General features: G+C 43.2%; 1 protein-coding gene across 3 annotated transcripts in view; it reads left to right on the top strand.

Moving 5' to 3' along the window:
* Positions 1 to 9,835: 9,835 nt before the first annotated feature.
* Positions 9,836 to 12,215, top strand: part of NMU (neuromedin U) — a 33,843-nt gene continuing 31,463 nt past the window's right edge. The window contains exon 1 of one of the 3 annotated variants that reach the window (XM_010806137.2): positions 9,836 to 10,622. In XM_010806137.2, the coding sequence (XP_010804439.1) occupies positions 10,514 to 10,622 (109 nt within the window). In that variant the 5' untranslated portion in view covers positions 9,836 to 10,513. The remainder of the gene's footprint in view (positions 10,623 to 12,215) is intronic. The other 2 variants (XM_005207972.3, NM_001191153.1) reach the window with 2 other exon arrangements.

Below are 12,215 nucleotides of genomic sequence, written 5' to 3'. Positions count from 1 at the left end.
TGTCCATTGAGTCGGTGATGCCATCCAATCATCTCATTCTCTGTCATCCCCTTCTCCTCCTGTTGCCCTCAATCTTTCCCAGCATCAGAGTTGTTTCCAGTCAGTCAACTCTTCACATCAGGTCGCCAAAATATTGGAGCTACAGCTTCAGCACCAGTCCTTCCAGTGAATATTCAGGGTTGATTTCCTTTAGGATTGACTGGTTTGATCTCCTTGTTGTCCAAGGGACTCTCAAGAGTCTTCTCCAACATCACAGTTCAAAAGCATCAATTCTTCGGTGCTCAGCCTTCTTTATAGTCCAACTCTCACATCCGTACATGACTACTGAAAAAACCATAGCTTTAACTAGATGGACCTTTGTCAGCAAAGTAATGTGTCTGCTTTTTAATACACTAAATTTGTCATAGCTTTTTTTCCAAGGAGCAAGCAATTTCATGGCTGCAATCACCATCCACAGTGATTTTGGAGCCCAAGAAAATGAAGTCTGTTTCACTGTTTCCATTGTTTCCCCATCTATTTGCCATGAAGTGATGGGACCAGATGCCATGATCTTAGTTTTCTGAATGTTGAGTTTTAAGCACTCTCCTCTTTCATCTTCATCTAGAGTCTCTTTAGTTCCTCTAGGCATTCTGCCATTAGGGTGGTGTCATCTACATATCTGAGGTTATTCATATTTCTTCCGACAATCTTGATTCCAACTTGTGCTTCATCCAGCCCAGCGTTTCTCATGATGTCCTCATAAGTTAAATAGGCAAGGTGACAACAGCCTCAATGCTCTTCTTTCCCAATTTGGAGCCAGTCCATTGTTTCATGTCTGGTTCTAACTGTTGCTTCTTGATCTGAATACAGGTTTCTCAGGAGGCAGGTAAGGTGTTCTGGTATTCCCATCTCTTGCAGAATTTTCCAGTTTGTTGTGATCCAGTCAAAGGCTTTAGCATAGTCAATGAAGCAAGAGTAGATGTTTTCCTAGAATTTCCTTCCTTTCTCTATGAGACAGCAAAATTCCTCAATTTGATCTCTGGTTCCTCTGCCTTTTCTAAATCCAACTTGTACATCTGGAAGTTCTCAGTTCATGTACTGCTGAAGCCTAACTTGAAGGATTTTGAGCATTACCTTGCTAGCATGTGAAATGAGCACAGTTGTGGGGTGGTTTGAACATTCTTTGGCATTGTCCTTCTTTGGGCTTGGAATGAAAACTGAATAGCTTCTCTGCATATGGTAACCCACATAATCCTCATATGTCAGACTCACAGAGAGAGACATAGCCTTTGCCATAGCTCTGAGGCAAAGGCAGGGATAAATCCTTGAATCATGTGAGATTCTTACAGCAAAAGGAGTGGTTTTCCAAAGGAAGGGACGTTATACAGGAAAAAAATTACACACTCCTATTTTACAAATAGGCTTCCCTTGTGGTTCAGCTGGTAAAGAATCTGCCTGCAATGCAGGAGATCTGGGTTCAATCCCTGGGTTGGGAAGATCCCCTGGAGAAGGGAAAGGCTACCCACTCCAGGATTGTGGCCTGGACAATTCCATGGACTGTATAGTCTATGGGGTTGCAAAGAGTCAGACACAACTGAGTGACTTTCACCTCACATTGTACAAATAATCAAAACTGAATCTTTCAAAGGTTGATAATCACCCTGTCTTTCAGCTAGTAGGTAGTACTCCCTGATTCAGAGTCAGACTGTCCAGCTCCACTGCTCAAGCTCTCAATCATGAGGTCCTACTGACCCTAAGAACTCTTGCTCTCCTCATTAGATAATACCAGTTTTCAACAGCATTTCTATGTTTATTTTCTACCATTATCTATTGACTCTTTTCTTTATAAATTCCAGATTCTTGAGTCTCCCACACTAATTAGGACAAAATAGGAAATACAACCCAGGAAGGTTCTAAGCAATGCCTTGTACAGAGAAAGATCGCTTTCTCACTCTGATATTGTTATAAGGGATATCGCCATTTATACCACATCAAGTGTTGGTAGTTAAACCATTAAACATATAGATGTTGTGATGAGAACATCAGGGTTGATTTGCTTGAAAACACACTGAGTTAAGGCAATGATGGCCCTAATTTTGTTTGGCCTAATTTTCAGTTTTCTCTAAACTTATCTTGTCTACTTCTGCTTTTTCCTTTTAAGCTGTTTAAAAGCTCAAATTTGGGCTGAGATTCAAGATTGAAACTAGCTTACATATCTAATGAGTGAAAAGATAGGAAAAAGGACCTGCGATATATTTTTGAGGAGAAGGGTATTCGATCACCTCACAGATGAACAAGGAGAATAGACTACTCAACATTGACTCATTTTATTCTTCTCAGAAATATCTTAAATTTCTAAAAATAATATCATCTAGTATTTAATTTAGAGCAACATGACATACATCCATATACACCTTTGAGAATTTCGTATCTCTATGGTCTGCTTAAAAAATCAGAGCTAAAATTATTTGAGAAACTAGAGATAAAATGAGTAGTGACTACTCCTTTTATGATACTAACTGAAATGTCACTTGTTTTTATATTCAGAAACTCATTCCAGGTCTCTCTTGATTATTTTACTTTAGCATTTTTCAGAAGATCAAATAATATCAATTTTTCTTTTCATTTTTTTCAATTACCTTTGATGAAGTGCAGTAAAAAAATTTTAACTTATCTATGTAGAGAAATTATGCATTTTTCATAAATACAGATGTCTTTAGAAAATGTAATATTTTGATTCTTTTTAAAATAGACTGAAAAACCAGTCTATGATAAGAAATGGTTGTACAACTTATTGTATAGAAATAATAAATTTTACTTTAGCTATCCTTGTGTTTTTATGGCTGTCATTTAATTTAAGTTTCCATTTTTATACAGCTTCATATGTCAGGAAATATTTGTTTTGCTGCCAGCTTTGCCATGATGTGATGCATAAACACGTGAAGAAAATCTAATAGATCTTTCATTAGTATGTATTAATATTTTAATTGCAATTTAAGGAACAAAGAACGATTCTGCCTTCCACGGACTGAAATTTTTTTTTTAACATCATGTTTCAAATTAGCAATAATGGTGCTGCCTTCTATAATGGCTTTCCCCTCGGAACATCTATCATGTGAAAATCTAGCCTTGTAGGTGTCAATGTAACTGCAAAAAGTTATTGACTTTTTGCTTTTTAAAAAATTCTCTTATAACTTTTCTCAAAAGGAATTTATCTCTAAAGCCTCTCTAAGAAAAATCTATGCTGCTTTCAGGCTGCATGTCAACCTTCTCTGGCCCGTACTAAGAGAATTCACTGATTTTGTCTCCACCCACATCCTCCTAAATGTAGGAGACAGAAGATATGAAATCTAGTTTCTTTTGCAAAGACATTAGCAAGAATGTCTCTTGGACATACAAAGCTATTATTCACCACTAGTCCCATGGATGGAGGAGCCTGGAAGGCTGCAGTCCATGGAGTCGCTGAGGGTTGGACACGACTGAGCGACTTCACTTTCACTTTTCATTTTCACGCATTGGAGAAGGCAATGGCACCCCACTCCAGTGTTCTTGCCTGGAGAATCCCAGGGACGGGGGAGCCTGGTGGGCTGCCATCTCTGGGGTCGCACAGAGTCGGACACGACTGAGCGACTCCACTTTCACTTTTCACTTTCATGCATTGGAGAAGGAAATGGCAACCCACTCCAGTGTTCTTGCCTGGGGAGTCCCAGGGACCGGGGAGCCTGGTGGGCTGCCATCTCTGGGGTCGCACAGAGTCGGACACGACTGAAGCAACTTAGCAGCAGCAGCAGCAGCAGTCTACATCACAGTCACTTTGTGCATTGGATGAACCTGAAAAGCAACCTTGGGTGAAAGGGCTTTTATTAATGTTGCCCATTATTTCTGTAAACTGTTTAAAATAAATTTTATCAAGTAATTTGAGAAAAGAAGAAACGTTTCCCTCCCCTGTAAAGGATCATGTTGTATTTCTTAAATTTTATGAGCTGCTACATCTTCATCAGGGCAAAGTTAATAATCCTACAACAGAAAGTCCTAAGAAACATGGACGTATTTGATCTGTGGTCCTCCATTTCTTGTATTCATTATTCTTTTGTTATCTTTTAGAAGCGTGTTTCTTCTGGGTTGATTTCTCAGTACAGTGTTGTGCATTGAAAAGTTGCTCTGAATCAGGAGATTTTCCTGAAAGCAGAGAGGTTGATAGCTACCTCGCTTGAAGACATAGATGGGAAAAAGAATAGTTGGGATTATTGGAGTTACCATAAAATCTATGAAATATTATTGTTCAAAGCGAAGGCAAATGCAGTTGTAAACTGAAAGTTTCATCCAGATACCAAAGATGTTTGTAGAAAAAGCTGAAAAGTATCCTTGTCACTAAGTAATAGATACTCATCTTCAGAAGCAAACAGACCCGCAATCATTTGGTCTATTTTCCTGCAGTTGCCACAAATGACTTCTCCCTTTGAACCCAAGCTCTGTAGCTCCACAATTGGCTTCTGCCCAGAACTCTACTTAAGAGACCACAGGCTGAACTGAGTCCTTGAAGTATTAATAGCTTGCTTTTCATATGGATCATTTTAAAAGTCTTTATTGAACTTGTTATAATATTGCTTATGATTTATGTTTTGGTGTTTTGGCCTCAAGGCATGCAAGACCTTAGGTCCCCAACCAGGGATGGAATCAGCACCACCTGTGTTGGAAGGTGACGTCCTAACCACTGGACCTCCAGGGAAGTCCCTGGAGTAGTTTGCTTTTAACTACTATAACCTCAGCAGAACTTTACTTTTTAGATTAGGTACCCTTAAGCAAAAACTTTTCTTTAAATTTCAAATTTGGAATCATGGTGGTATTTCTAAATAGATCATCCTGCATGCACATAAGAAATAAATAACAAAATTGGGAAGATGCATGACAGGGTGCAGGTGGTCTTAGAAGAGCTAAAACAGGAAACAGAATTTTTAATATTTTGTTAGTCTATAAATCTTACAGCGGATACTGGCTTAATAAATACTTGCTGAATGAATGAGTGAGTATCCTGCTAATCACTGAGAACAGATCATCATTATTTCACAAATAGTATCCACTTGCAATTATTTATATATTGATGCTATTCATAGGTAACAGTTATATCAAAGTGACTATAAAGACCAACATTCTCCATCTGGGTTTTATGAAGTATTTTCCTCCCTGAAAGACGTTATAGTTAGTGACTATAGCATGGTCATTGATACGGACATGTCTTAGGTGAATGGCTTCACAAAGTTTGAGAGGGGGTGTCATAGTTATCAAGAACATCCGGGTATTAAATAGCAAATTTTGGATATTTCATGCCAAAAATAGACAAATATTTCTTTTGCTAAATTGCAAAGACTGCCACCAACATTGTTTCTGACCTGGACTTCTTCCTTTTTTAAAAGAAAAAAATTTTAGATGTAATTAACATACCATAAAATGCACCCTTTTAAAGTATAAATTCAATGATTTTTAGTATATTCACATCTCCACTGTCTTACTCCAGAACATTTTCATCACCTTTAAAAGGAAACCTCTTGCAAAAGGAATCCTCCATACTTATTAGCAGCCCCTCTTTTCTCTCCCCAGCCCCTGGAAACTTGTCTATTTTCTGTCTGTATGGAGTTGCCTCTTCTGGATATTATGTATAAATGGAATCATACCGTATGTAGCCTTTTGTGTCTTTCTCCACTTAGCATAATCTTTTCAGTGTTCCTCCATGTTGTAGAACACCTCAGTACTGCATCCAATTTTCTGGCTCTGGTGTGGATTTCTACAGTGTTCTCCCTGCCTCTACTGGGATCCCCTACAGCTTGTTCTCCACGAAAGCCAGGATGATGCTCTTCAAATGTAAATCAAATCACCTCACTCCTCTACTTAGAATCCTCTAAAGGCTTTCTATTTTACTTAGAGAACAATTTTTTTTTTTTTACTTTACAATATTGTATTGGTTTTACCATACATCAACATGAATCCGCCACGCGTATACACGTGTTCCCAATCCTGAACCCCCCTCCCACCTCCCTCCTCATACCATCCCTCTGGGTCATCCCAGTGCACCAGCCCCAAGCTTCCTGTACCCTGCATCGAACCTGGACTGGTGATTCGTTTCTTATATGATATTATACATCTTTCAATGCCATTCTCCCAAATCATCCCCTGCCCTCTCTCCCACAGAGTCCAAAAGACTGTTCTATACATCTGTGTCTCTTTTGCTGTCTCACTTCTCATGGTCTCCAAAACCTTTCACTGATCAGGACCCTACCTTGCCTACTTCAAATATCAGCCCCACATACTGCACTTACTCTAACAGTTCTGTACCAGTTCCATTGGCTTCCTTCTGCTCCTGGGTCATTTCAGGCTTGGCTTTTCTTTCCGTTTTTGCCTTAGGGCCTTTGCATGTGATAGTCCCTTTGCCTGGAACTCTTTTTTTCATAGATCGTTCCATGATTGGTTTCTTATCTTTCAGGCTTCCCATATCATCCCTTCAAATGGCTACCCTAGATGATCCTGCGTCAAGTGTCTTTTTCCCAGCTCCCAGTCACCGTCTATCATATCATTACTCTGTTTTAATTTCTCTATAGCATTCACTACCATCTGAAATTGTTTCATTTATTTACTTGCTTATTATCTGCCTCTCCTTGAAAGCCTATAACTCCATGAAGGCAAAGACTTTAACTTAGTTACCGCTGTATCCCAAGCTTCTAAAATGGAGCCTAGAAGGTGCTCAATTAATATTTGAAGGAATGCATGGCTATCTTGCCTAGAACTCCTAAATCTTCCAGATCGTGCCCCTTTTCTCAGCTCCTAAAGCTGGATCTCTTTACCTGTTACTAGACTTTGCCAACTCCTGCCTGCCTGAGTTTCCATCTGTTGTTGATTCTCCCATTCTCTTGACATTCAGCCATCCTCCCCTTCCTAATGCTCTCCATGATGACTTTTCTAGATACCCCAGTCACAAGCTAGCAGGTCTCAGTAGTTTGTAGGGCCATCATATAATTGAGCCTTCATTCTTATAGATTATAAACAAAAAGCAAAATCCAGTTGCCAATTTGCAAGAGAGAAATAGGTGAGAGGAATCAGCCTGGAACCAAGAATCAAACTTTCAGTCTTGAATGGAGTAAGGAGGAATGCTTTAGATGCTGCACTATACCTGGTGGTATATACTGATGTATAAGCTCAATCGAAATACAGATCAGAATGCTAAGAAAATTGTTAAGCCTCTACTGTAGAGATGTGGAATCTAGCTTCTTTGGAATACTTGGACAAAAGGGGACCTTGGGAATCGGCTTTCTTCCATTTAGTCAATTGTGGAATGCCCTCCAGCCCCCGACCCGTACCTTTGCTCTTAGGAAAGTGTCTATTTTCCTTCATTCCCCCATCTATTTTCTCTTATCATCCAAGTCACACAATAGCATGTTCATTTGACTACAAGACTTTTAAAAAGCATTTCTTCAAAAATAACAACTCATATATACTGAGTAAAGGAAAAGTCATAAGTAGGGAGGAAAGAATTGCCACACAATTAACCAACAAATGCTCCAGATGCATAAAGCATTTCTATAATGGGTAAGAAAAACCTAACAACCCAAAGGGGAAGAATGGAAAAGAGATAAAGGACAATTCACTGAAGAGAAAACAATGATGGCCAATACCTTTGTGAAAAGATATTCAACCTCATTAGTAGTGGGAATTGCAAATTAAATCCACAATGAGATGCCACCCCTACCTGTATGGCAAAGGTTTTTTCAAGAATGTGCAGCAATGGAAGCTTCATGCACTGCTGGTGGGGTGTTGTTCTTTTTCAGTTGCTCAGTCGTGTCCGACTCTTTGCAACCCCATCGACTGCAGCACACCAGGCTTCCCTGTCCTTCACCATCTCACGGAGCTTGCTCAAACTCATGTCCATTGGGTCAGTGATGCCATCCAACCATCTTGTCCTCTGTTGATGTATAAATTGATACAATGCATTTGAAAACAATCCATAGTTTACCTGGACCTATGACCTAATAACATTATTGCTAGCTATATAATTCAGAAAACTCTTGCATACATGTACCAAGGGCCATGTACCAGAACATCCAGAGCAGCCTGATTCATGCAGAAAAAACTTGTCATACATGAGTCATTTCTTTTCCTGACCTCTAGAAGTATTGAAAAACATCAAGCCCACTATTTCAGGCTTCTCTGTTTTCATTGACATCTCACCCCCGAAGGCAGCCAAGACTAGTGATCTTTCAGTGTGCGTCCAGGAGATACAAGGAAGGCAGTGGGAAACCAGAGCCCCCTCCACCCACCCACATCCTTACTTCATTTACATCCTCTGTACTCTTAATGCTTTTTCACTACTTTGGGAATAAATAAAAGCACATGCAACCTTAAATCTATTCTCATCTATCTTTGAACCTGGACCAGACTCTATATAATCTGGCCTTGCTCACGTGTTTCTTGGATATAAAGAACTTTAAAGTGTAGGCATTACTTTTTCACTCTATCAGGGTTACTCTCTTGCCTCTCTGTATTTATGACAGAGCACTATCCCAGTGGCCTTGTAATACAGCTATTTGATATAGATTTGGGGTCCTTTATCAAACTGTAATTTCCTTTAGGAAGACTAGTAAATGTATCCTTAAGGACATGCCTTGCCTGTAGTGGACTGTACAGTGCATGTCTGATACATTAAAATCCCTGATTTAGGAGAGAAGCATCTTTACAGAGTAGAATGACCAGTGGCTCCCTCACATGCTGATATCTTTATATATTTTTTTAAGTCGCTTGGTCATGTCCGACTCTTGTGACCCCATGGACTATACAGTTCATGGAATTCTCCAGGCCAGAATACTGGAGTGGGTGGCCTTTCCCCTCTCCAGGGGATTTTCCCAACCCAGGGATCGAACCCAGCTCTCCCACATTGCAGGCGGATTCTTTACCAGCTGAGCCACAAGGGAAGCCTGATATCCTTGGGTGGATTGTTTAATATCTCTAAGCTCATCAAATGAGAATCATAATAAAGTACTTTCACATCCCCGAGATGCCATGAATATTAAATACATAGCATGGGAAGGTGCCTGATACAAAGATGTTCCTTAAGAAATGTTATTGTATTTCCTTTTCTACCCTTCCCTCAGAGTTCCTTTCAAAAGGAGGTCAAATAAGATCCCTCTTCCTTGTTTCTGGAAGAGGAAATTAAAACCACATCAGCTAGTGTGCTGGAGAAGGCTGATTCATGGATATTTCCCCCTAGGAAGGAAACTGTGGAGAGGGATAGTAGAAGTCAGGTCACTCTGGAAATCAGACTGCAACTGCTAGGAAGTGACAGCAGGAGAAATGCACAGAAAGGGAGGTATTACCTTAAGGCTTGCAATTCCACGGGAGAGTCAGAGACCTTCCAGAACTGTTAGAAAGGTCCATGTGGTCAAGCCTCAGCAGTCCTTTTGTTTTTTTTTTAACTGTCTTTAACAGACAACTGCTATCCCCTAAAAGATCTCAGACCTGATAGGAATTTGGGGAACACCATCCCTGGTGCCTTAGAAAGAATCTGCTGGCAATGTGGGAGACCTGGGTTCGATCCTTGGGTTGGCAAGATCCCCTGGAGGAGGCATGGCGACCCACTCCAGTATTCTTGCCTGGAGAATCCCCATGGACAGAGGAGCCTGGCGAGCTACAGTCCATGGGGTGGCAAAGAGTCGTGATTGAACGACTAAGCACAGCACCACCTTCCCTGGTGGCTCAGTTGGTAAACAATCTGTCTGCAGTGCAGGAGGCCCAGTTTCGATCCCTGAGTTGGGAAGATCCCCTGGAGAAGGAAATGGCAGCCCACTCCAGTATTCTTGTCTGGAAAATTCCATGGACAGAGGAGACTGGTGGGCTGCAGTCCATGAGGTCACAAAGAGTCGGGCGACTAACTATCCACCATGAGCCAGTACTGCTCTAAGATTCCCTGGGCGTGTACCAGGAGCTGGGGATGAACAGGGCAACAGAACAGAGGTGCTTGCACCGAGGTGGCTTCTGGAGCTCTGGACAAGAGGTGCCGCACAGTCGGGTGGGGCAGAGAAGGCTTTCCAGGGAGGGTGCAGAGGGGTCGTCTCTGGCAGAGCATCACCACCATCAAGTTTAAAAGCCGGGATACCAGCCTCTTCTGGCCGCCTGGTTTGCATTCCCCTCCGGCTCCCCTTCAGTGCTTCCAAAGAAAGGAACGGACATGCTTCGTTTTAATTCCATGATCCTCCATTCCAGAGACCCTAGGGCGAGGAGGGTGAAAGATGCGTGGTACCTTGAGTCAGAAACTCGTGCATGGGGTGCGGGGTGGGGCGGGTTGGGAGTGACGCGAGAAGGCCGGGGGCGGGAGGTGACGCGCGCGCGGGGACCTAGCCGCCTCGGCTCACGTGTCCGCGAGATTTAAAAGTTGGCAGCGCGTGGGGCGGTCGGTCTGGACGCGGAGCCGGGAGAACAGCGAGCCGGGGACGCAGAAGCTCGACTGGAGCACTGCTCGGAGTGCGCGGCAGGTGCAGCGCAGGGTCCCGGGATGCTGCGAGCCGCGAGCCGTCGCCCCGAGCCGCCCGCGGGACATGTGGCCGCTGGGTCCCCTCTCCTGCTGCTGCTACTGCTGTCCTGCTGCGCGGACGCCTGCGGAGGTAAGAGGACCCCGCGCCCCCTGGGACACCCGCGCCGCGTCCAGTCCAGTGCCTCTTCTCCCCGCTCCATTCCTCGATCTCTTATCTCCTTTTCTCGTCTTTACTCTTGGCCGGTGGGATTTGCCACCCCCTCGCGCCGCGGCGCTCGTGTCGCCACCCCAGGGCAGCCAGGGCGCACGTGTCTGTGGCCCGGCTCGAGCCTGGACCTGAGCCTGGGGGAAACTCCCAAGCCGGGCAGCCCCCTCAGACTCGGGATGTCCAGCCCGCATGATTTATGGGTAACGGGAGTTAAAATAGTGAAAATTAAAATGCTTTTCCTTTGATTACAATTACTGGAGGGTTGACAATAAAGCAAAACTAGAGTGGGTGTGATACTTCCCCTGTTAATGCGAGGTCAACTTGGAAAGTGCTGTTTTCTTGGTGAGTGAGCTCCGGGACTGTTCAGGTAACCCTGAGCAGTAACAGGCCCCTTTCTAGCAGTATGGAAAGGGAGAGCGTGGGCTCTGTGCCTCATAGGTCATTCCGCACCGGATCAGGAATACAGAGTTGGAGAAGCAAGTGTGCAAGCCCGCCTTTCCGTCACTGCTGCAGCTAAAGCCACTGAAGGCAGCTACGATTTGATAGTAACAAGGACTTCTGTGCCTCGCTTAGAGGAAGTGAAAGTGTTAGTTGCTCGGTCGCGTCCGACTCTTTGAGACCCCACGGACCGTAGCCCGCCAGGCTCCTCTGTCTTTGGGATTCTCTAGGCAAGAATACTGGAGTGGGTTGCCACTTTCTCCTCCAGGGGATCTTCCCGACCCAGGGATTGAACCTGGGTCTCCTGCATTGGCAGGCAGAATTCTTCACCATCTGAACCACCAGCGAAGCCGTGGCTTAGAGATAAAACGGGGGGAAAGCAAAAGCAAGGTCTGGAAGGGGTGTCCAAAGCTTCGGACTTGGGATAGAGTGGATATAACCAGTTCCAGTGGAAAAGATCACTTCCCTGCTCCCTTAAGGTTACCTTTCCAAGTAGCCTGAGGGGACCATCCCTCATCTGCCAGCTTTGAGCCAGGGCCCTCGTGGGCCAGCGGTAGCCCTACTAAGATCTTGAATTTTCTAGATCCGCAGCGGGTCCCCTTAGTTTCCCTCTACTCTCCTCTCAGTGGTGTAAGGGAGGGCTGTTTCATCATTGTCCGTAATGTTAGGACTTGAAGCCAGTAGTGTGGGAACCTTCCCTAACCTGTAGCCCAGCCCCCTATTAGAGGTGGGGGAGCTGACACATCATTCTTTTCCTAATGGAGCTATTTTTATTGCTGTCCTCTCATTGTTTTCCCCCTTTCCTTGGGGCATTTGAGATTCAGAGAGGTGGGGACTTGTCGGCTTGAAAAGCAGGGTAATTTGGTTGTGAAATGTAAGCAGTAGAAGCTAGGAGACCTAAACCTTCTCCATCGCATATTCAGCAGTGATACAGCATGCCTTTTGCAAAGTCATGTTAATCTTTTTCCGTTTTAAATTTGTTATTGGTAAAATTAGGATGGTCACTTTTATCTACCTTATTCAGAAAGCAGATAATCATAGTTTAATTTTTTTCTCTGTGAAGCAAATATACTTTCC

The sequence above is a fragment of the Bos taurus genome, chromosome 6 (genome assembly GCF_002263795.3).
Source record: "Bos taurus isolate L1 Dominette 01449 registration number 42190680 breed Hereford chromosome 6, ARS-UCD2.0, whole genome shotgun sequence".
Lineage (NCBI taxonomy): Eukaryota > Metazoa > Chordata > Mammalia > Artiodactyla > Bovidae > Bos > Bos taurus.
The sequence above is the reverse complement of the archived record's forward strand: the minus strand, read 5'-3'. Positions and strand labels throughout refer to the sequence as shown.